This window comes from Elephantulus edwardii, unplaced genomic scaffold (assembly GCF_000299155.1).
Source record: "Elephantulus edwardii isolate Elephantulus edwardi_28Jun2011 unplaced genomic scaffold, EleEdw1.0 scaffold00284, whole genome shotgun sequence".
Classification (NCBI taxonomy): Eukaryota; Metazoa; Chordata; class Mammalia; order Macroscelidea; family Macroscelididae; genus Elephantulus; species Elephantulus edwardii.
The window spans coordinates 216,477-241,983 of record NW_006400034.1 but is presented as its reverse complement, the minus strand read 5'-3'; the positions used below and the strand labels follow the sequence as shown (position 1 = coordinate 241,983).

Sequence of the window (25,507 nt, the reverse complement as noted above, 5' to 3'; positions counted from 1 at the left end):
CTTGGATGCAAGGATTCTGGAAGTTTCATGTGACAGATTTGGACGTGTTACAAAGCAGAATCAGTCCTTGGAGAGGGACATCATCCTTGGGAGGGTGGAGAGACAGCACAAGAGAGGAAGGCCCTGGATGAGATGGATTGACTCAGTGACTGGGGTAATGAGGGTGGGTATGTCAGAGACGATAAAGTTGGCTCAGGATAGAGCAGGGTTCAGAGCTGTATTACATAGGGTTGCTATGAGATACAGGCAACTTGACGGCGTATAACAAGACAACAACAACATGATTGGATGTGTGTGTCTGTGTGTGTGTGTGTGTGTGTGTGTGAATATTAGGAAAAACTGCAGTGGTTATTTGAGTCCAGTGGTTAAAAATTAGGAAATATGAGGAATATTAGGAAAAATTGCAGTGGTTATTTGGATGGTGCAAAGAGTTAATTTATTCAGCTGGTAACTCAGCTCTAACTCTGAGTTAGAGGTTGAAGACTTAAACCCACTCAGAATATCTCTGGAGAAATGCCTAGAGATCTACTTTAGACAAATGAGTCATTTGGAAACCCAAGGAGTACATTCTACTCTGAATCTCACGAAGGTGCCTTGAATGAGAATCAACTCAACAGAAGTTGAATCAGTACTAATTATCAATTGAACAACCGCTGTGCTCGATGTTGTTTTGTTTCGTTCTGAGAATAATTCTTTGTGGAAAATTCTGGGATGTAGTAAGATTACATAACTTGCTGGTAAATAACAGCCATTGTTGAGTATAATAATTTGCCAGAAAGTGTCAAGTAGTTGATGACATTAGTCTAAAGAAAACAAAAACTTCAAAACATTTGGAACTCCCGGGTATAGAATACTTGCATACCTGAGAAACAGTGAGAATAAAAGAAACGAGTAGTGTTACAGCCCAGCTTCTGCCAAAATTCCACAGTATTAAACAGGCCAGAACTTCCAAGATCAATATCTGTACCAGATGAAGGAAGAAGAATCCTAAATCGGCCTTGAACATGTTCTTAGCCTCTAATAACCTCCTCAGTTCTTGGAAGTCTTCAATCAACTTGGACTGTGAAATAAATATTTAAGAAAAGAGTAAGTTTCTTCAGGGAAAATAGATCACAAACAAACATAATGATATTAAAATAGCTACTGTAGATGGAGTTCTAGCTATATTCCGGACACAAGGATAAATGTTTCAAGTAAACAAATGCCTTCATTCCTCTCAAAATGATATGTTATACTAGTATTTTAGAGCTAAAAAACTGTCTGAGTCATAGAAATATTATCAAGGAAAAGATTACATAATTTAGATTCTCTCTTCCTAAAATGTTTTAATCAACTGACCAGAATTAAAAATCAAACATAGTGAACAAAAAAAGGTTATTTTTCTGGAGAACATATGAGTTATTATGTATATATTATATTGGCAGCATTATGATAGATGGTGAAGAGATTGACATTGCTAACAGCTTTAGTTTGCTTGGCTTCACAATCAACATTTTTGGTACCAGCAGCCAGGAAATCAAAAGATGAACTGCATTGGGAAAGTCTGCTGTCAGAGACCTCTCCAGAGTACTGAAGAGCAACGATGTCAGTCTAGAGATTAAGGTGCGTCTGATCCAGACCACCATGGTCTTAACAATTAGTTGCTATGCATCAGAAAGCTGGACAATGACTTGGGATGATAGAAAGAGAATTGATGCCATTAAGCTGTGGTGCTGGAGAAGAATATTGAATATATCATGGACTACCGGGAGAACAGTTTTGTCCTTGAAAGCGTGGAACCAGGCTGCTCCTTGGAGGCAAGGATTCTAAATCTCTCTCTGACATACTTTGGACATGTTGCAAGGAGGGACCAGTCCTTGGAGAAGGCCATCATGCTTGAGAGGGTGTAGAGACAGTGCAAGACAGGAAGACCCTTGATGAGATGGATTGATTCAGTGATTGGGGTAATGGGGATAGGTGTGTAGAAACAATAAGGTTGGCACAGTACAGAGCAGGATTCAGGGCTATTATTCATAGGGTCACTATGAGTTGCAAGTGACTTGATGGCACATAACAACAACAACAACAATACATGGAGCTAAGTTAAGATTAGTATTTTTTTTTCTTTCTTTCTTTTTTTTTCCAGTGGGAGGAAGATGTGGGGACCATAGAAAGACATATAAACCTAACACTTGCATTTTAAACCATCAGCACTGTTTCAGTTGCTACAGTTCATATATCTGTTCAAATTGTTAGTTTGCAAGAGGCTCTTTGATAGACAATGGTGAACACAGAACCATATGGTTCATTTACGTTTACTCATCACCAGTCTTCCTCCCGTTTGACATATTTTGGTGCCATACTTTGCATTTGCTGTGATTGTTGGAAGCTTTGCCATCAATGTTTTAAATACCAGTAGGGTCACCTATGGCGAAATGCTCAGTGGAGCATCTAGTGGAGACGGACCAGGGAGGAAGGTCTAGTGATCTACTTCTGAAAAGTCATCAGTGGAAACCTTCCAGCTGACTACATTGCTTTGGACTCATCATAAGAGAGAATCATTCACTAGAGGAGGACATTACATTTCAGAAACGTGGCCACTGTGGGCAAAAAGAGGTCCTTGGTGAGCTGGATCTGCACAATAGCCACAGCAACGAACTCTAACGTATTGGCAATTGTGAGGCTGATACAGGATGGGGCGGTGTTTCTTTCTGTTGTACATAAAGTCTTATAGACTTGAGTCAATAGACGCGAGAGCAGCTAACGAGTTAACTCTAAGCATGGACCTACTGAGGGTGAATGAGAGTTGGATGAAGTTCCGGTTCTCCAGTGCCTTCAGGGTGTGTCTGCTGGTGGGGGGAGTCTTACATGCATGTATCACGTGTGTGTGCCCTGTGAGCTCATGTGCAATTCTGGGATTGGTTTACAAGCTCCTCGTATCATACTAGGTTGTTTGTACAGGGCTGGAAAGAAATGTCTCTTATCTTAATGAACAAGATAGGTGTGCAGCCAGCACAGTTGAAAAGGTTAGCAAAATACAGAAATTGGCAAAGGACTGTAGAGACTTAAGAAAGTAGAAACCTTTTTTAAAAAGAGTTTCAATGTTGTAATAATGCAAATGCTAAAACATCCACCTCCTGAGCGGAGTTGAATGGGTTGATCTTTCAAACACACACACACACACACACACACACACACACACACACACACACACGGTTTATGGAAGGCCTTTACCCTAGAGATTCTTTTAGTTTCTTACATCCTCCAGTTATCAATAGGTTTGTGTTTTTTTTAACCTTACAGAGATTTTCTTTTTAGGAGAAAAAAAGATAAACTTTGTACTGTCTTTCCCGACACCCCCAATTTATCTTTTTTACTTGTTGTTGTACATTTCCACCCCCCACCCCCAGCCCACCCCACAATGCACCCCTTTTTCTGGATAGCCGTCATACATATAGTGCCTAATCATATGTTCCTTTCGGACAGTTCTTCTCCTCATCTGTTCTAATGCAGAGTTCATTATGCATTCACTCCTTCCCATTCTCTCCCTAAACTGTGCCCCCACGGCGTTTGTCCTATTTTCTTTTTTGAATAAGCTCATCCTTTCTTCAAATTGTGGGTATAGACCATGAGTTCTGTAAGTTACTGGTACTCATTTTGAGTTTATAGTAATAATATCTAAAATTTATTGAACATTTATTATGTTCCAAACCCTGTTCTAAGCATTTTACATTCTTCCTAGAAACTGCTATTTTCAAGAGAGAGAAACTGAGCCACAGAGATTTTGTGACTGACCTAACTTAATAGAGTTTGAGAGAGACAAGGCTGTGCCCGAGTCCAGGTTATACAACCACAGAGCCCACTGCGCTCGGCATGAGGCCCTGCTACCTGACACGTTGTCAGGCGGACTGTGTGAGAGTCTAAGAGCTAATTTCAGCTCTGCACATAATTAGCTCTGTGCCCTCAGGTTAGTCTTGCGACTTCTCTGGGTCTGTTTCCTCATTTCTTACAGAATGAATACAACACAGATATGGATCCGCCCTTGGCCTGACTTATTTTGGGAAAATTCAAAATAAACAAATGCAAATCATCCTAAAGAAGCAATTACGCAGTGTTGAGCCAAATTCCTTTAAGCTTCTTCCAAAAGCATCAAGGGAACTTCGAGTCTCACAGAGACCCAGTGCTTTAGAAGATTGTACTTTGTTTAGTCAAATATTGGAGAAGAATAAAGAATGAAGTCCTGTTTTGGGAATACTATGAACTCTGAGGGTCAGAGAGTAAGTTAGAATCCCAAATCTTTGGGCCACCATTGGTGGAAGTTTCAGAAAATAATGTACTCTCTCTCTAAATGATCATTTCTGCCAACACCTTCCCTAATGACTGCAGTTAGAATATATTCACGTATTTCATTCTATCACTACTTCTGGAGCTTTACTGCAAGTGTGACCCTGTGAAGGTAGCTTCTGGGGACACAGGGACAAGCAAGACAGTACCTCTTAAGGATAATGACTAGTTTCTTATAGAAAAGAGCTCATTTGACCTTGAAGTATGCCATGTTCCCATCATTTCATATACTTTTTTTTTTTAACTAAGGGGTCACTCACATTTTTGTTTTTCTCCTGGCTGGGCTCTCCTGGGGCAAGTTCTCCAATGAGTAGTGGCTTAATGTATAACCGCACAACATCAAGGTCCAAGTGCATGGCTCTGAAGACATCCTGTAGGTGAGAGAAATCAGTTCTAGGATTAGAATGTGTGTGTGCATGTGCACTTGTGCATGTATGTATTTATATGTATATGTAGAGATGCATCAACCTAAGCAACATTCCTTTCCCATCTATAGATTAATCTTATTTATAATTTCATCTCTTGCCACATCCTCAGAAGCAGCCTAGATTTCATTGTAGTATTTGTTTCTGACTCTAGTTTGATACTTCCATCGATCAAGAGTATGTTTGTAAGCACTCTATTAAGTCCTCATTCTAAAGTTCTACCTACCTCACCAGAGAAGTCAACATAACCAGGTTGTCCTCTTGTATGAGAAAAAATTAGTTTCCGTTATTTATGGAGCACTGGAAAAATTCATTGACTTGAGTTCATCTATGATAAGTCTTGAAACTCTAATATCAGTCTTACCGTGGAAGCTTCTCACACTATGTGAGGCATGCAGCAACCAAGACTGACTGCCAAAATCCTATCCATTGAAGAGCCCCTCTTGATTCTTGGCCAAGAGCAAGGAGATGGAGGTCTTTGAATGAAACTATTTCTAGAGAAGGACAAGTCAAAGTTCATAATGATGGGATTAAGACAAAGGCATGAAAAAAATGTGGAACATGACCCTTGAATTCTGAGTTTTCTCAAGTAGAAAACTCTTGGCTATGTTTAACTCCAAAGCAGAAGTTAAATCACTCTCCTAGAAACCAGTATGGTGATTAGTGCTCAGAATAAAGGTAACTGACTGTATATTTCCACCTCAGTCAACGGCACCTCTACATGGTTATAAGAAGCAGTGCTGGTTCTATATCTTCTATTCGAACGTTGTGTTGTTGTATACATTGACTTAGAAGTGACTCATAGCTCACCTTCTAGCCAGTTTTTAAAAACAGCTAAATTGAATGTTGTAAATTGGATGGGAGGAGACTGCCCATCTTTCTCTTGTGAAGCAGCTGATGCTTTTGAACCTTATGTCTCTGAGGTGGCAGTGCAACTCCTTACTTCTAAGCTACTAGAGCCTTCTCTTTGGAAGTAGAAGATACTCTCTTCCCTTTGAGAGACTGAAACCATTTTGAAGGATTCATTTAGAGGAAGATGATGGACATTTTGGTAATATGGTATAATATGGTTTGGGGATTGTTTGATTCTCAACTGATTATGGGCATTGCCTAACAACCAAAGGAGGCCTACCCATTCCTATGAAATGTAACAGGTTTCAGAAAAATGACCATCCTAACACAGAGGAGGAAGAAAGATCTTCTCATCTACTCTCAAAACAGTTGTTGTTGTTGTTGTTATGTGCCATCGAGTCGTTTCCGACTCATAGCGACCCTATGCACAACAGCTCTAAACCCTCCTCTATCCTGTGCCAACCGTACCGCCTCTGAAACACCCATCCCGATTACCCCAGTCACCGAATCAATCCATCTCATAGAGGGTCTTCCCCTCCTGTGCTGTCCCTCCACCCTCCCAAGCATGATGTCCCTCTCCAAGGACCCGTCCCTCCTGGCAACATGTCCAAAGTATGTCAGACGAAGCCCCAGAATCCTTGCCTCCAAGGAGCAGCTTGGTTTAATCCTCTCCAAGATGGATCTGTTTGTTTTCCTGGCAGTCCATGGTACATTCAGTACCCTTCTCCAGCACCACAGCTCAAAAGCATCCACTCTCCTTCTGTCCTCCCTAGTCATTGTCCAACTCTCTGATGCATAACAAGCGATTGCAAATACCATGACCTGTATCAGGCGCACCTTAGTCTCCAGAGAGACACTGTTGCTCCTGAGTACGTTTGAGAGGTCCCTAACGGCAGACTTTCCCATCGCGATACGCTTTTTGATTTCCTGACTGCTGGTACCAAGAGTGTTAACTGTGGAGCCGAGCAAAGTGAAGCTGTGAACACTCTCAATCTCTTCATCATCCATCTTGACGCTGCCAATTGGTCCAGTGGTGAGAATCTTTGTCTTCTTGACGTTGAGCCTTAGTCCATACTGAAGGCTGCAGTAGTTGACCCTTCGCAGCAAGTGCATGAGGTCCTCCTCAGTTTCAGCAAGCAAGGTTGTGTCATCTGCATAACGGAGATTGTTGATAGATCTTCCACCAATCCTGATGCCACAATTCTCCTCATAGAGCCCAGCCTCTCGGATAATCTGCTCTGCTCAAAACAGTAGACAATAAAAATCCTTGGGGTCACAACAATCTCATCCCACTGTGCATAGAGTTGTCTGTCGTGAGTTAGGAAGTGACTCAAACAGGAGCTAACAAGAAATCCAACACGTTTCTTGCACGTATACCTCTAATGATAAGAACTCATTGCTGACCTCTTCCTGCATGTAGAAATTCTACCTCTATATCTCAGTGCCTACAACGGAAAAACAGGAACACCCTCAACAAGATAGATTGGCACAGTGTCTGTAGCGATGATGTAGAGATGTTGGAGTTGGTGGGGACGGCCCAGACTCTCGATCACTTGCTCATACGGTTGCTACGTGTCATAGTCAAGTCAATGGCGAATAACAACAATATGGAATCATCTCTGTACTCTAGTGAATGGAATGAATTTTCCTTCTTCAAATACTGAAGCAACTTTAGAGATATATTCAAGAACTATGTACGAGACTTATTATAAGAAAGTACTTCAATAATAAGTAAGGCGAACTACAGGAGAATAATCACAAATTTTTAACTCTTACTGTTTAAGAGTGTCTAGATTCAATTATGCGGGAAGGGTTTTGCATCTGCTTCTTATTGTTGTTGCTAGGTGCTGTCGAGTTGAGTACGATTCATAGCAACTATATAAACAGCAGACCCGGACCTTGCTCGAACCTATGCAATTCTCATCCTCTTTGACACACTTGAGCCTATTGCTGCAGTCAGGGTGTTGGTTCATCTCATTGGGAGCCTTCCTCTCCTTCACTGACTCCCCATCTTTCCAAGCATGATGTCCCTTTCCAAGGAATAGCTTCCTCTAGCAACATGCACACAGTATGAGAAATGAAGCTTCATGATCCTTGTCTCCAAATCCACCAATTCGCTAGTGCTCATTCTAGTACATACTTTCTCTGACTCCTCTGAGAAATGCTGGGCTAGAAGCTATCTAATGTGTTTTTTGGTTGTTGAATTCTATGATTTAAATGCATAATTTCCTTAAACAGGAAGAGAATGATTCAATGTGTAATAAGGTGACTAATGTAGAGTTGGACAGTGACTAGGGATGATAGAAAGAGAATTGATGCCTTTGAACTGTGGTGCTGGAGAAGAGTGTTGAATATACCATGGACTGCTAGGAGAACAAACAGGTTTGTCCTGGAGAGGGTGAAGCCAGAATGCTCCTCGGATACAAGGATTCTGAAGCTCCGTCTGACATACTTTGGGCATGTTGCAAGGAGGGACTGGTCCTTGGAGAGGGACATCATGTTTGGGAGAGTGGAGGGGTGGTGAAGGAGAGGAAGACCTTCAATGAGATAGATCGATTCTGTGACTGGAGTGGTGGGAATGAGTGCGTTTGAGATGGTGAGGTTGGCACAGGATAGAACACCGTTTAGAGCTCTTGTACATAGGGTCGCTATGAGTTGCAAGCTACTCGATGGCACACAACAACAACAACAACAATGATGTGCCTTAGGGTGATCCACACTGAAAAAAATTTTTATGTTTATTCTTTAGGGACAAGTTATAATGAAAAACCGTTTGGAGGATCAAGATCAGGGTGTAGAGGAAACAAACTATTGTCATTTAGCCTTACTCTAGACAGTCATCTAAGTCTACTGGAATTGGCTGCTGACAATATTCTCTGGGTTCATTGTTTCTTCTGATATCCATTAACATTAACAGATTAATACTGTCACAACCCATACAGAATAGTTGTAGAGTTTTCCAGAGCAATCAGTATTGGCTCCCTGTGTGGGATTCTTTCCATTCCATTCATGTGCAGTACAACAAACGAATTTGAAACATCCTAGATTATTCTATTTGAAAGTCTTTTCTAATGGAGTGGAAGGAATTATGGGGGTGTATCCTACTGGGTACTGTCCAGCTTGCCCAAGTGCGAGCTTAATTCCACCACTGGCATCTAGGGAGAAGAGAAGAGTAATTTCCCAAGCAATTTACAGCCTCAGAAATCCGATGGTCAGCTGTGAATTGGTGGTGATTATAAGTGAGTTTTGAACAGAGCATCATCGTGAAAAAGAACGCAAACTCACTGCCATTGGCTTGAAAGTGTCATAGTTGGCTCTCCAGCAGGTTTCCAAAGCTGTACCTCACAGAAGAGATTACCCCTATTTCTCCTAAATGGTCAGAGGTGTGAGACATTTGAGTTAGCAGTGCAACCCTTTATGGCTGCGCTACCAGAGGTCTTACCAGCGTTCTTGGGCATGTATGGTCCTGGGAAATAAAGAATGAAATGAATATATGGAGGTGATAGAAACATTTATTGATTTTACCCTATATAAAACATACCCGGGGGCTTCGGTGATGAGGAGTTGCACTGCCAAAGCTGGTGAAACCAAAGGAATATGGTTTCACCAGTTGCTCAGTGGGAGAAAGATGGACAATCTCCTCTGGTGCAATTGACAGTCTCTGGAAACCTGCTGCAGGGTCAGCTATGAGTTGATTCTGACTCAAAATCACATAACAACAACAAGCTACCCTACGTACAAGGTCCCAAATGGGCCAACTCATAGTCATCACCTATACATCATTTCTATTGTACTTGTAAGACATTAAGGTGGAGAGGAGAGACCTTGTGAACGAAATGACAGTAAATAGTAGAGTCAAGTTTTGAAATCAGGATTACGTGATTCCCAAACCAAGAAGAGATAGGATTCACTTCAGTCTTAATAGACATTTCTTTCTGAAAGGCCTCTCAAGCAAAGATTAATGCCAGGTGTTTTGGGATGATTGTAAAATCAGTATCTCTCTACCAGACAGCAGAATAGTGTCTTACCACTAGCTTTTAGTTGCATGAAACTCGTCACATTTTATTTCAAGAATATTACAGGGCTGTTGTTTGTTTTTGTGTACCATTGAGTTGGAGCTGATCCATAACTGACCCTTCAGTGGGTTTTCAGAGACAGTTAATCACATGAAAGGAGATTGTCCATCTGTCTCCTGTAGAGAAGCTGGTAGATTTGAACCACGTGCCTTTGGGATTGCAGCACAGTTTCTTACCATTACACCACTACCTTTTATATACCACCCTACAGACCTCTTTCCATTTAAAAAATACTCCAAATGTATCATGATTCTGATGCTTTTTACACGCTTTCATTTTCTTTAACTTCTTTCTTCCATCTTCTTTATATAAAAGCCCCAACTCAAACTTAAGATCCAGGTTAATTATTGTTTCTTTGCACACAAAGAGTTATGCTTCCCATAACTCACTCAAGAAAGTTATTTATCATATTTCTAGATGACTGGGACACTTTGTTTCTGGAGGGTTTAAAATTGTGCTGTCAGACATATTTGTTACACACATCTTACCAATTATGGAAGGTCAAAGAAGGAGAGGAAGACCCTCAACTAGGTGGGTTGACACAGTGACTGCTGCATTGGGCTCTTGTGTGTCAGGAAGTGTGAGGATGAACAGAGTTCAGATATAATGTTCACAGAGTGTCTGTGAGTCATATATGACTCAAAAGCGCCTAACAACAACGATATTAATGACAACAACAATATGTCATTGTGTGCTAATACTCCTTGCTAATTATTGGTTTATACATAATACCTAATCCAATCCATGACCTTTAGCACAATGGTCCCTTAAAATTTACATTCTTCTCTAAGGTAAAAATACATTCACACCATTGCAATGTCTCCCAAAACTTCACTGCCCTACTATTATCCACTCTATATTCCAAGTCTCATCTTCAAAATCATCAAAATCAACTATGACTGAGATCCGGGTGTGTTTAATGTGAGACAAAATTTCTCTAAATTCTAGACCCATGAGACCTACAATGTAACCTCTTTCTTCTCAAAATGCAATGATGAAATGAACATTGATTAGTGCAATTATGATTTGTTTCAATAGTATCAGTATCGGATTAGTCATCAGAACACAGGGGTCAAAAATGCCTCTAATGTTTAAACTAGCAAACCACTCTATCATTCTAACAACATACTGTTTCTCCAGTTTCTCTCGACCCCAAAACTCCTGTCTGTATTCCTTCTGTGTTGGCAATTGAGAAAGTTCTGAGCAACTCGCACAGCTGTTGAGAATGTAGCCATCCCAGAGGAGCCAAGGACAAACGCCAGAGAGTTCTAGATGAAAATTTGTTTTATGAGAGTGCTGGGGCATAGATCATATTCCCAGGAGAATTAAGGGTGGTGATTGGACCATTCCTTTCTTGCAGGACTGCCAAAATTGAAGCAACTGGCTCAACTTAAAAACAATGGTCTAGGGAAGTAAAAATTTTCAGCAAGTCCTACTATACTGCATGTTTGTTGTTGTTATGTGCTGTTGAGTTACCTGCGACTCATAACGACTCTATGTACAACAGGCCTAAACCCTGCTCCATCCTGTGCTAATCTTATTGTCTCTGACACACCTACCCCCATTACTTCAGTGGCTGAATCAATCCATCTCATCGAGGGTCTTCCTCTCTTGTACTGTCCCTCCACCCTCCCAAGCATGGCCTCCCTCTCCAAGGACTAGTCCCTCCTTGTAACATGTCCAAAGTATGTCAGACGAAGCTTCAGAATCCTTGCCTCCAAGGAGCAGCCTGGCTTCACCCTCTCCAGGATGAATCTGTTCATTCTCTTAGCAGTCCATGGTATATTAAATACTCTTCTCCAACACCACAACTCAAAGGAATAAATTCTTCTTCTATCAGAGAAAGGATACTTCTCTGATGCACTCCTTTCTTGATTTTGAACCATGCAGCATTCTATTGTTCTGTTTGTTTGGAAAGCAGCTTCGTGGTTTAGGTATGGGTTTCACGTGAGCACAATCAAGTGTGCTGGTATTCCCATTCTTCTCAATGTTAGCCACAATTAATTGTGATTAACATAGTCAAATGTCTTGCATAGTTAATAAGGAATAAATAGACGTCCTTCAGGTACTCTGTTTTCAGCAAAGGTCCAGTGACATCAGCAATATCCCTTGTACAACGGCCTCTTCTAAATTAAGTTTCTATTTCTGATAGTTCTATGTTGGTGTGCTGTTCTAATAGTTTTTGGATAATTTCCAATATATATGCTGAGCATATCATTGATTTCACATGCAAGCAAGATTCTACTGAAGATTATCCAAAGACGACTGGAACAGCACATCAGCAGAGAACTACCAGAAGGCCAGGCTGGGTTTAGAAGGAAGGGATCGTGGTACTAGGGATATTGTAGCTGATATCAGATGAATCTTAGCTGAAAGCAGAGAATATCAGAAGAATGTCTATCTGTGTTTCATTGATTATGCAAAGGCATTTGCCTGTGTGTATCATAACAACCTGTGGCTGCCTCTGAGAAGAATGGGAATCCCAGAACATTTAATTGTGCTAATGCGAAACCTATACTTGGACCAAGAGGCAGTCGTCAGAACAGAGCAGGGCAACACTGCATGGTTCAAAATTGGGAAGGGTGTAGTCCAGGGATGTGTCCTATCTCCATACCTTTTCAACCTGTATGCAGAGCAGATTATCTGAGAGGCTGGGCTCTATGACGAGAAGCGTGGCATTAGGATTGGTGGAAGATCTATCAACAATATGCGTTATGCAGATGACACAACCCTGCTCTCTGAAACTGAGTAGGACCTCATGCACTTACTGCAGAGGGTCAAGGACTGTGGCCTTCAATATGGACTGAGGCTCAATGTCAAGAAGACAAAGATTCTCACCACTGGACCAATTGGTAGCATCAGGATGGATGGCGAAGAGATTGAGATTGTTCACAGCTTCAGTTTGCTCGACTCCATGGTCAACACTGTTGGCACCAGCAGCCAGGAAATAAAAAAAAAATGTATTGTGATGGGAAAGTCTGCTGTTAGGGACCTCTCTAAAGTACTCAAGAGCAGCGGTGTCTCTCTGGAGACTAAGGTGTGCCTGATACAGGCCATGGTCTTTGCAATCACTTGTTATGCATCAGAGAGTTGGACAATGACTAGGGAGGATAGAAGAATTGACGCCTTTGAGCTGTGGTGCTGGAGAAGAGTATTGAATGGACCATGGCAAGAAAACAAACAGATCCATCCTAGAGAGGGTTAAACCAGGCTACTCCTTGGAGGCAAGGATTCTGGGGCTTCGTCTGACATACTTTGGACATGTTGTAAGGAGAGACAGGTCCTTGGAGAGGGACATCATGCTGGGTAGAGTGGAGAGACAGCGCAGGAGGGGAAGACCCTCTATGAGGTTGATTGATTCAGTGACTGGGGTAATCGGGATGGGTGTGTCAGAGGCAATGTGATTGGCACAGGACAGAGCAGGGTTTAGGGCTGTTACACATAGGGTCGCTATGAGTCGCAAATGACTCGACGGCACATAACAACAACAACAACAATATGCTGGGCAGATAATTTGAGAGACTGGGCTTAAGTGGCATAAGGCTTGGAGAAAGATTAATCAACAACCTGAGTTATGTAGACGACACAAGCTGAGTACTTGAAGTGTTTGCTGAAGAAGATCAAGGACTGTTGCCTTTGATATGGATTGCATATGAACTTCAAGAAAACGAAAATCTTCACCACCAGACATCATCATGATAAATGGAGAAAAGACTGAAGTTGTTAACAATTTCATCTTGTTTGGATCCAAAATCAACATCTTTGGCACCAGCAGACAGGAAATCAAAAGATGAGTTGCATTGAGGAAACTTGTTGTTAAGGACCTATCCAGAGCAACAATGTCAGTCTAAAGACTAAGGTGGCTCTGATATAAGCTATGGTCTTCTCACTTGTTTGCTATGCATCTGAGAGCTGGACAGTGATAAAGGATGATAGAAGAAAAATCGATGCCTTTGAGTTGTGGTGCTGGAGAAGAGTATTGAAAATATCACGGACTGCCAAGAGAACAATCAGGTCTGTCCTGGAGAGGGTGAAACCAGGCTCCTTCTTAGAGGCAAGGATTTGGAAGCTCTGTCTCACATACTTTTAGCATGTTGCCAGGAAGAACCAGTCCTTGAGGAAGGACATCATACTCAGAAGAGTGGAAAGTTAGTGCAAGAGAAGAAGAACCTGGATGAGATAGATTGACACGGTGACTGTGGCAATAGGGTCAGGTGGGTCAGAGATGGTGAGGCTGGCTCAGCAGAGGGCAAGGTCAGACCTTTTGTTCCTAAGGTCACTACGACTCATCATCAACTAGACGGCACATAACAACAACTACTATACTGCAAGTAGACATTTCTACCACAAAAAGAAGAACATGGAGGGAAAGAGGTCATGAGTACCCGCAAACTCTAACACCCAGCAGGGAAAATTTCATTCCGTCTCCAAGTTTGAAAGGAATTCTCTGTTCCTCACGTTCATTTGGGTGATGACCCTGGTTTTGGACTCTTTGTGTAAGCCTCTGAATTATTAGCATTTATTTGACTTTGACTGTTGACCCCACCCTCTTTGTTTGGGCAATAGACTTGCTTTCCTGGCCCATGTTATGCCTGTAGAATTCCAGGAGGCTGACATCTAAATTTCATGCCACCTTTGTCTCTTTTGATCTAAACTTGGAACTTTTCTGCTGAGATGATTGAATGTCTGATTAGGATACAAGCCTAAGCTCTTGACCATCTGTTTGTTTAGACACACCCTGACATTGACTTCATCAGAGTAAGCTTTTTTCATTTTTACAATAGCATGTCCCCAGTTGTCAAGTTCTGGCTCCTTTTTGGCTAACAGTCCACTCTTCACCATCTATCTTTCTTTCCCTCCTCTGCCAAAACCAGTGAGAAATTAGGACAGATTTTGCTTGGACATCTCCTCAGTGTAACATCAAAACTTATTACTTGCAAGTGCTGCTTTCCACAAAACATTTACAGATAATTAAGAAAATTCCCCATCATAGTGTAACAAGGAACATTATTCCTCCAGTGACCAATAACATGCTCATTATTTCCTTTTAAATAGGCTTCTGTCCACATTTCTCACAATATTCTGTTCATGATTGAAGTGTTCTCTGTAATTTTCCTTACTTTTCTCTGCATTCTTATTAGAATTTCCTTTGATATTCATAATTCTACCAACACTTTCTTTAAGACAATCTTAGTTGTTGCTATCAATTCCCTTTAACTTGATCCAGGCTCTTACCCAATTAAAAAACTACACCCAAAAGCGATACATGATTAGGAATTATTGTCATGACGGGAGTCCACACAAAGGCTACATAGTGGAGTGGACTTGGAGGAGGGATTGAATAACGATGAAAGATTTTTTTCTTTTACTTTTCAAAAACAAAAGTGAACGGAGGGAAGGGGTGGGCAGAGAGAAAAGTGCAACAATGAATGAATGGAAATCCAAAGTCTCTGTAAACTTTCATGAAAATAAATTTCAAAAACCCACATCCACAATTTTAGGTATTTGTTAAATAAATACTTCTATTATCTGCTATCAAATTCTTAGCTATGCAGAGCTGTCATAATGCAAAATACCCTCTGGTGAGTGGCTTTAAATAATAAAAATTTATTTTCTTGCAGTTCTAGAGACTAGAAGTGCAAATCACTCTAAGAGTTCTTCTGGGTGCTTTGAGAGAAGAACTATTTCATATCTTTCTCTCTTACTTTCTAGTGACTTCTGGCAATCCTTAGCATTTATTTTTCTACCATAGGCAAATCTTTTTATGTTGTCTTCCCCTTACGCACCTCTGTGTTTGTGTCTGTCCTTTCATTTTCCAGAGCGCCACTTAGAAGGATTTAGACTCTGGCCCCACTCTACCCCTGTATGACTTCCTTACAGGGTAGTTTTCCTTATAGGAAAATGTCTAATTCTCCAAACAAGGTCACATTCACTGGTGCAAGAGTTACGAAGCCTGGGAGGAGATGGTTTATCTTTCTCCATTGGACAAGCAGCTAGATTGGAACCATCTTTCTTTGGTTTGGCCGAACAACTCCTTACCCACTAGGCCACTAAATCAACCTTCTCTGAGACACATATTTCATACAATAGGACATAAAATCTGGAGGCCTGTGATAAAAGTCTTTCTATATGACTTAAGATTTTCACTGTACAGGTTGTGCCTTGCATAAAGGCACTTGGCCAAGAGGGTGCGTATGGATTGAAATTCAACAGACATTCTGGTAGCCAAGCCTGTGCCTATGGCACTGAACACACCCAGAGATGTGCCTTTTTTTTTAATTTTACAATGAGACACACTATAGGATAGGAATAGTAGGTGCCTAGGTTATAAAATTTTTGGCAAATTACTTAATTCTTCCAAGCTTCGCTCTTTTTTTCTAACTGTGGTTAGTAATACTATTCAGTTGACATCTTTTTCTTATTCATATATTCATTCAGTCAGTTATCTCCAAACCTTTATTCAAGGTGTAGAATTAGATATCAATAAGTAACAATTATGGTATATATTTATTATTAAGCATAACGGTCAATGAATGGCAATTATGGCATATTTTTACTATTTAGCTGACATATCCTATTAAATTTTATTAATAGAAATTTCTGAAAGAGAATACTGTTGGGTACTGTTGAGAACTTGAGCGTTGATTCACTGCAAAATACTCCCCAGAATATTCTACACCCAGCTACAGATGAAGATCCCATCAACTCTTACAGCTTTCGCTGACTCTTCTGTTTCTTTCTCAGATCTCATTGATTTCAAGGCAGCAATCCCCTCCTATTTTAGGTGGAGGGTAAGTTGTGTATGGGCCAATTTGGGGAGAAAGTATAACCTTTGCCTTTCTCCTCATAGAGAAATAGTTTGGAATGGAGAAGTCCCCCAGACTGCCCGCCTTCCTACAGGGAGAAGCAGAATGCTACTTTCCCATTGCAAGCCATTTGATTGCTGGAAAAAACATTAGTCCAGGGAGTGTGATAAGATATTGTTTGAAAATTTTTATCATTAAGAATCTGTAATTTTTCTATAAAGTTTTCAGCCCAAAGCAACTCTCAGTCATTCTCTTTCTCCCTCTCCCTCTCCCTCTCCCCCCTCCTCCTTCTCCCTCTCCCTGTCTCCCTCCCTCTCCCCCTTCCTCTCTCTCTCCCTCTGTCCCTCTCCCTCTGCCTCTCCTCCTTCCTCTCTCCCTCTCTCTCCTTCTCTCCCTCTGTCCTTGTCTCTTTAGTTCCTTCTAAACCTGCTCACCCTCTTGGCTTCCCTATCCTGTCACGGAATTACCATCCGGAATTACCATCCCTTTTGTTGCCTAAGCCAAGTATCCACTAGTCTGTTTAGACTCCATCCTACTTACTCACATAATCACTCATCAAATATGACATGTTCTGTCTTCCCGAGATCCTTCACACCCATCTCTTCAGCATTCCTGTCATCATGTTTTGTTCAGATCTAGTTTTCTAGGCTCTGCAAGGGACTCCTCCTTTGCCTGCCTTCTTTTTCACTGGCTCTTCTCAAGCTCTCCCTTCTATCAAATGGTAGCAGTTTTCAGAGAAACAGTGTCTCTTTCTTGTTCTATTTTTTCCCCCTTCCCCTGTTAGCATCTTCACTTCCTTCTCTATAGCTCCACTTAACTTCAAACTTGAAGAAACAAATTAGTTGTGACATTTTGCCAACCCAGGAAAGATGTAATTAATACTCTCCTTTCATCCAAAGCTTAGGAATCCTGGTTGTTTATTTTATTTCCTTTTTTAATTGGTGGTAGAAGCAGGGAAGGGTGTTGTTCTAGAGAAACGTCATTATGCATCAAGGATAGAGATGAAGACACACAGTGCGAGCAAACATGCAAATTCTTTAGCTCAGCAATCAAGGTCCTTCTCTCCACTTTTCCCTCACCCCTCCCCTCATCTCTTTTTCTTTATCTTCTCCACCTTCTCCTTTTAGCTGGTTCACCACACCATGATTGTAACTGATATCATTGAGCAGATATTGTTTGCCGGTATTATGCTTACTATACGAAGTGAGATCCTTATTGTAGCTGGGCGTTTACTCAAGACATGTATCGTCCTTGTACTTTATCTGCACACATTCCCCCTCTCTTCCATTTGCCCCAGGCTTGCCTCTGTTGGCTCTTCTTACCCCATGCCACTTGAGGTGCTTTCTTTGTGGGCTACACCCAAGTTGACTCCCTTCCACATAATACAGTTCCAAAGAATCGAAACCAGCATTGCAATTCTCTGCCTGTTGCCTCTGACTCTCATTTTTGGGAAATAAAAAAAAACAACAAAAAATCAGTGTCTTAGTGCCTCTCACAGAATGTGATGTCCAGGTACAGACTGAGCTTAGTGGCACCCAAGCCTATAAACGGACTGTGCTCTTTATTTATAGACACATTGCATCTGTATATGCATCACAAAATTGCACGTATATCTTTTGTGGGTCTTGAAATAGGCTGTTTCTTTATAAAAAAATGTAGCCAACTATTGTGCCATTTTCTGGTAGCAAAACATTTTGTAATCTTCATTTTAATAATATCAAAGCTCTTCATGTGAATATATGGAATCTGTGTAAGGCATTTTTTAATTGTTGAATTTTTAGGCTATTTATCTAAGTGAGAAAATCCGAGCCCAAACTCTAGATATTAGCACTATGTCATGGTTTTAACTTGAATGTTAAAAACAATAAGATAGCTCATCCGCTAAAATTTGGAGTAGTAGGAGTCAAAATTGCCAATTTTGGTGTCATGTATTTCTTTTTCAAAATAAAGCTTTCTGAAGAAAAGCGCAATCTCTTTCAGAGGCACTAAGTTATAATTGCCGAGTAATTATTTCAGAAGAGGTAAACAATAACAGCACGATAATTGCATTGGATAAATATGCTGCAAAGAACCTCTTTAAAATATTGAAAGAAAGAAAAGATGTTACTCTGCGGACTAAGCTGTTCCTGAACTAAACCACAAGTGTTTCTAAAACACCTCATATGCTTGTAAAAGTTAGAATTATAGAGTAATAGGAGATTGTGGTTGTGTACCATCAAGTCAGAACTGACTCATAGTCGGCCCCCTAGCCACTTTCCAGAGGCAGTGAATTACATGGGAGGAGAATGTCTATCTTTAGGCTCTGCCAATTTAATTTTACAGGTCATTTTTCTTAGTGAAATTCTCTGTGGGAACTTATAAACCATCTCGGAAGAAATAATTCCATAATAATTATTTCATAAAAAAGTAAGTAACAATTGTACTGGGAAATTTTGTCACAAAGGACCTATTTAAAGTTTTTAAAAGTACTGTTACTCTGAGGACTAAAGTGTGACTAACACATACATGAAATTTACACTCATTTCACATGCATGTGAACATTGGACAATGTATAAGAAAAAACAAAATAGGTGCCATTAAATTGTGATGTTGACAAAGAATATATTATATATGATATGATATGATATGATATGATATTCTTATATTCCTTGGTGCATATATCAGGATTGATGGAAGATCTATTAACAATCTGCGTTATGCAGATGACACAACCCTGCTTGCTGAAACTGAGGAGGACCTCATGCACTTGCTGTGAAGGGTCAAGGACTGCAGCCTTCAGTATGGACTGAGGCTCAATGTCAAGAAGACAGAGATTCTCACCACTGGACCAATTGGCAGCATCAGGATGGATGGCGAAGAGATTGAGACTGTTCACAGCTTCAGTTTGCTCAGCTCCACAGTCAACACTCTTGGCACCAGCAGTCAGGAAATCAAAAAGCATATCGCGATGGGAAAGTCTGCTGTTAGGGACCTCTCAAAGGTACTCAGGAGCAACAGTATCTCTCTGGAGACTAAGGTGCACCTGATACAGGTCATGGTATTTGCAATCGCTTGTTATGCATCAGAGAGTTGGACAACGACTAGGGAGGACAGAAGGAGAATTGATGCCTTTGAGCTGTGGTGCTGGAGAAGAGTATTGAATGTACCATGGACTGCCAAGAAAACAAACAGATTCATCCTGGAGAGGATTAAATCAAGCAACTCCTTGGAGCCAAGGATTCTGGGGCTTCGTCTGACATACTTTGGGCATGTTGCCAGGAGGGACGGGTCCTTGGAGAGGGACATCATGCTTGGGAGGGTGGAGGGACAGCGCAGGAGGGGAAGACCCTCTAAGAGATGGATTGATTCGGTGACTGGGGTAATCAGGATGGGTGTGTCGGAGGCAGTGCGATTGGCACAGGATAGAGCAGGGTTTAGAGCTGTTGTGTATAGGATCGCTATGAGTTGCCAACGACTCGAAGGCACATAACAACAACATATTAATTCTATTCTATTCTATATATATTATATTACATCAATGAACAGATCTGTCTCAAAAGAAGTGTAGCCAAAACACCCCTTAGAAGTAAGCATGGTGAGACTTTGCCTCTTGGACTTGTTACCAGGAGGATCCCATCCCTGGAGAAAGGCATCATGCTGGGAAGAGTGGAAGGTCAGGAGCAAAGAGCAAGACCCTCAATAGGAGGGTTGATGCAGTGGCTCAGCAATGACCATGCTAAAAATGGATGTGATGGCAATTAACAAAAACAATAATGACAAGATAAAAGCTGCCATTTGAAAATTCTGTCATGAGTACCATACAGAGCACCTTTTTTTGGTATTTTTTTTAAATTTTATATTGGCTTGCATACAAAATTCATATACATCGCATTTCATTCATATACACTGTGTTTTATGTGATCATTCCCCTATATTGTGTATTATAAAAAGAGTCACCATTGGTCTCTCCTCACTAGTACCCTGTCGTTCCAGGTCCTCAGTGGGTCTTTCTTAATTCCTTCACCCTCTCCTTCTGCCCACCAAACTCTGTAACCTCATTTCTCCACCCCACCCCCCATTTTAGCCCCTCTGCCTCCTCCTCATTCTCCTTTGGACTTTTATATGCATCTTACTAGCTATCCTTCTAGTTTTACAAAATGGCTATATGCAATATTTGACCTTATAAGGCTGAGTTAGTTCACTTAGCACACTGTACAGAGCACTTTTTATATATTTGCTGACTTTTAAGTAACCCTGAGATGAAGGTATTAATATTCATTTTACATTTAAGGTAGCTTTTATCAATCGAGCAACTTCCTCAAGACATTGGTAGGACATGGTGGAATCTAAATGCAATCTACAACTTTCTTCTTTTAAAATGTGTGTTTTCAATCCTTAGCCTAGACCCCACTGACCAAAAACCATTGAAACAGGCCTGAGGGCCGCAGATTAAAGTCACTCACCTTTGGCTTGGTAGCATCACTTTCTGTCCACTAGGCCAACTGGTCACTCTCTATGCTGTTGTTGTTATTTTTAAGTGCCAGCGAGTCATAGGCGACTCACAGCAGCCCTATGAATGAAAGACCCACTGGACACTTGTATAACTTTCATACTCCAGGTTCATAGAGTTCATGCGATAACGGTTACTCATGGCGGACAGTGTTTGGTGGAGCTCCCCAATTAAAAAAACCTTGGAAGCAGGAGTGGCATCCACTTCCGAATTGGCTTGCCTCCGGAAACTCTATGAACAGTGCTCAAATCTTTTGTTCATAGGGTCGCTATGAGTCGTCTACGACTCGACGGCACCTGACAACAATAAGAACAACAACAACAATAACATTGTTCTAGACTGTCAAGTAGAAACTGACGAATAGCAGCCAGTTCATAGCTCACCCTCCAGCGGGTTTTCAGAGGCAGTTAATCTAGGGGAGGAGACGGCTCATTTTTTTCGTCCTCTGCGCTGCCGGAGGGTTGAAATCACATGAGGTTCTAATTTACCAGGAGAGGGATGGGCAATCTCCCCCGCCTTCCCCAGCACTTTACTGCCCCTAAAAATCTACTGGAGTGTCAGCCAAGAGTGGGTTCTGACTGGACAGCACACAACAACCACCACCACCACAACAACAGGCCACCTGTGCTCCCTGTTGTCACCAAGTCAACTGTGACACACTATGAACCTATGAACTCTATGACCCTAAGGCAATCGCTTAGCTTTCCTTAATGTTCTATTTTCCAAGTTGTTGTTGTTGTTATGTGCTGTCGAGTCGCTTGTGACTCATAGCGACCCTATGTACAACAGCCCTAAACTCTGCTCTGTCCTGTGCCAATCGCACTGCCCCTGACACACCCATCCTGATTACCCCAGTCACTGAATCAATCCACCTCCTAGAGGGCCTTCCCCTCCTGCGCCATCCCTCCACCCTCCCAAGCGTGATGTCCTTTTCCAAGGACCAGTTCCTCTTTACAACATGTCCAAAGTGTGTTAGATGGAGCCTCAGACTCCTTGCCTCCAAGGAGGTGCCCAGTTTAACCCTCTCCAGGATGAATCTGTTTTCCTAGCAGTCCATGGTACCCTCAATATTCTTCTCCAGCACCACAGCTCAAAGGCATCAATTCTCCTTCTATCCTCCTTAGTCATTGTCCAACTCTCTGATGCATAACAAGGGATAGCAAAGACCATGGCCTGTATCAGATGCACCTTAGTCTCCAGAGAGACACCATTGCTCTTCAGAACTTTGGAGAGGTCCCTAACAGCAGACTTTCCCATCACAATAAGTCTTTTAATTTCCTGGCTGCTGGTGGCAAGAGTGTTGACTGTGGAGCCAAGCAAACTAAAGCTGTGAACAATCTCAATCTCTTCACCATACATCCTGATGCTGCCAATTGGTCCAGTGGTGAGAATCTTTGTCTTCTTGACATTGAGCCTCAATCCATATTGTAGGCTGCAGTCCTTGACCCTCTACAGCAAGCACTTCAGGTCCTCCTCAGTTTCAGTACTTTAAAGAATTTGTGGGAGATTTAAAAAAATCAATAAACCCCTGATTTATGAGCTGGGTTGTCTTACACTGTCAAAGTCTCTCAGATATTTTCAAGATGGTAGAAGGTCCTTACTTTATGCAACACATTCTCTGATTTAATAATGTTACTTATTTTGGTGAAATACTGTTCATATTCTATCTAGCATTGTCAAGCATGAAAGGTGGGCACAACAGGGACCCAGCATGTTTTCATTCTCTTCTTGCTATTCTGTCTCCTGCTATTATTGCAGAAATTATTCTTTAGATTTCTACATAGTAAGTGTTAAAGATTCCCCTTCCTGCCTTTCATTGTTTTGTGGGGAGAAAGGTAGAAATATTGAAAGCTAGAAAAGATCTTGATTGAATTCTACTTCCAAGAGCTGCTGTTGTTTGAGGTTGGCCAGTTACTTAGTATTAGTCTTTCTGATTTCACTGTCTTTAACCTCTGGCAGCTAAGGGGGAAGGATTTGCGCAGCCAACTCAAATCGCCTGGTTTGGTTTCACCAGCTGCTTCATGGGAGAAAGATGGACAATCTTCTTCCATACGATTCACTTCCTCTGAAATCTCTCTGGAAGGTCAGCTCTGAGTTGGTTCTGACTCATTAGTACTTAACAACAACTTCCCAAGACAGAGGTTGTAGGTATAAAGGATAACGTACTTGGCTGTTAAGCAAATGTTTGGAGGTTCAAGTTCACTCAGAGGTATTTCAGAAGGAATCCCTGGTGAATGACTTCCGCAAATCAGTTACTGAGATTCTGTGGGGCAGTGTTCTACTTCGAGCACGTGGGTTATCATGCCAACTTGATAGCAACTGATTGTTAGTTTTTTTAAAAACCATCTATGTCAACGATTGAATGAATGATAGAATGTGAAAAGTTGTTGTCCTAACTGAACATTTTTCCTTATTATTATTACTACCAACATTTTGGTGCTCTTTAAAGAAAGAATTTCCTTTCTTTTACACTCTCCAATCTAACAGAGAAATTTCTCCATTGGTACAAATATTTGCTATCCCTGTCCCTATTTTGAAAATACTATTTTTTAAAATATTTTTTGAACATTTAAAAATATTTATTTTGAAAATATTTTTATAAGAAAATAACACCACTAAAACAACAACAAACAACAAACAAGAAAAGAAACAAACCCCAAAATATAGTATAGTATCTATAATCAACACCCGAGCTCATCTCAAACTTGAAGATTTTGAGGCTTCATTTGCATGCAAGGTTTTTTTTTTCCTAGCTAGGAATCTTGAAAAATTGCTTTGAGAGATGAGAGATTGTGGAGCCTCAACATGCACTGGGAAGACAGCCAACCTCTCTGCCTCCCACAGCTGGAAAAGAGAAGGAGAGTCCTTTGCAAAATGCTTACCGTGGCATCGCCCCCAGCATAGTGGTTGAGGACGCGGGGCCCCCCTGGGTGCTTGAGGGCCCAGTTGGTGACGTTGTAGACCTTACGATCAATCACCAGCCACTGGTCTGTCTCCTGATTGTGTCTCTGGATCTCTTCCCAGGTGTATGTGTTGAGATTTTTCCCAAGTGCAGACTGCTTTCCATTTGCCTCTGGCTCTCTGTAGACTTCAACTTTCCCATTTGCTGCTGGCTTCCCATTTGCTGCTGGCTTCCCATTTGCTGCTGGCTTCCCATTTGCTGCTGGCTTCCCATTTGCTTGATGCTTCTTATCTATATCTGGCTGCCTCTTTACTACAGAGGTCCCATTGCTGCCATGCTTTCCTTCAAACTTCATCCTCACTGAATCCCTGCAATCTCTGGTCTCACTCCTGGAACCTCTAGTCTGGTCTTCTAATTGAACCATAAAAGACCTGTTATCTACTCTTCACTGCATTGCAATAGGACATATACATGAAGATGCTGCCTTGTTAGCTTCCTTGTCCCTTCACAAACCTGATGGGAAGCACCTTCCTAGCTACTCAAGTCTCTGTTCCTCCTTTTATCCCCTTTGAATGGTCTTTTATCCAGGGAGGTTAATCATTCTCTCTTCACTTTGCCTCTCCTTGCTGGCTGGCCCATAGTAGCATCCTCCTTCACCATTAAATATCCCTTAGTAAAGTCCTGGGACCAATCAAGTATGGTTAAATGTTGTTACCTGCCCTTGAGGGAGTGGCTACGTGTGGTCTGGAGGATTCTACTGCTTTCCATCTAGCTGGATTGGGTGTATTCCCTTTGTGGTAAGTGTATGAATGAGATGCTTAGATTGGCTAACTTAATATATGAAATGAAGCCTTAAAAAATCTCCAGGATGATATGAAGGAAATTGATAGTCTTGAGAAATGTGTCTTTTAATAGCTACTATTTCTCCCTAGGGATTTTTTTTTAAAATGAAAGGTTTGAGTTTTATTTCACCAAAAAAACCCCCAACAACCCAACCAAGAAAACCAGTTTTCTTTCCTCTCAGTTCCATCTGAAAGCCATTTAAATCTCCAAGCACGCCTAAAGATAATATGGAACTTGCTAGAACACAGCCATACCTTGTCAGAGGCTTTATCTTATTTAATCCTCACATCAAGATTTGGAGGGAGGTTCTGTTAGTGTCCCATTTTTCCAGGTGAGAAAACAGGTTTGGAGACCTCACTTTGCCAGAATTGCCTTTTGAGTGAGCAGGAAATGGATGCATGACTGTAGGGTTTTTTGAATTCCAGATTCCAAGTTCCTTCTCCTCTACTTCTTATACCTCGGAAAGAGAGATCAGTGGTTCAGAAACAAGACAGAGGAAAAGATTCTGGGGTCACGTTCAGCCAGGAAAGGTCTTAATTTTGAATAAAGAGGCATCCAGAAATGGTTGAATAATACCTCTCTTATCTGTGAATCTAGCCTAACTAAATCATCAGTGATTTAGCCCAAGGTGCATACAAAGGAGTTTAGATCAGTATTAAAAATCAGGAAAAAAACCTACTGTCCAAAAAATAAGAAAGATGTCTATGTTAATTATGCATATGGTATATTATGTAGATATTAACATGTTTTATAGAACTTCTAATGATATAGTATCATGATTGCCAAACAAT

General features: G+C 41.2%; 1 protein-coding gene across 1 annotated transcript in view; it reads right to left on the bottom strand.

The window, feature by feature from the left end:
• Positions 1-24,228, bottom strand: part of LOC102859261 (fatty acid desaturase 2-like protein FADS2P1-like) — a 66,447-nt gene extending 42,219 nt beyond the window's left edge. The window contains exons 1-3 of the mRNA XM_006900445.1: positions 23,854-24,228; positions 4,584-4,694; positions 863-1,060 (exon numbers count right to left, since the gene is read on the bottom strand). Coding sequence (XP_006900507.1) covers positions 863-1,060; positions 4,584-4,694; positions 23,854-24,228 — 684 coding nt within the window. The remainder of the gene's footprint in view (positions 1-862; positions 1,061-4,583; positions 4,695-23,853) is intronic.
• Positions 24,229-25,507: the final 1,279 nt, after the last annotated feature.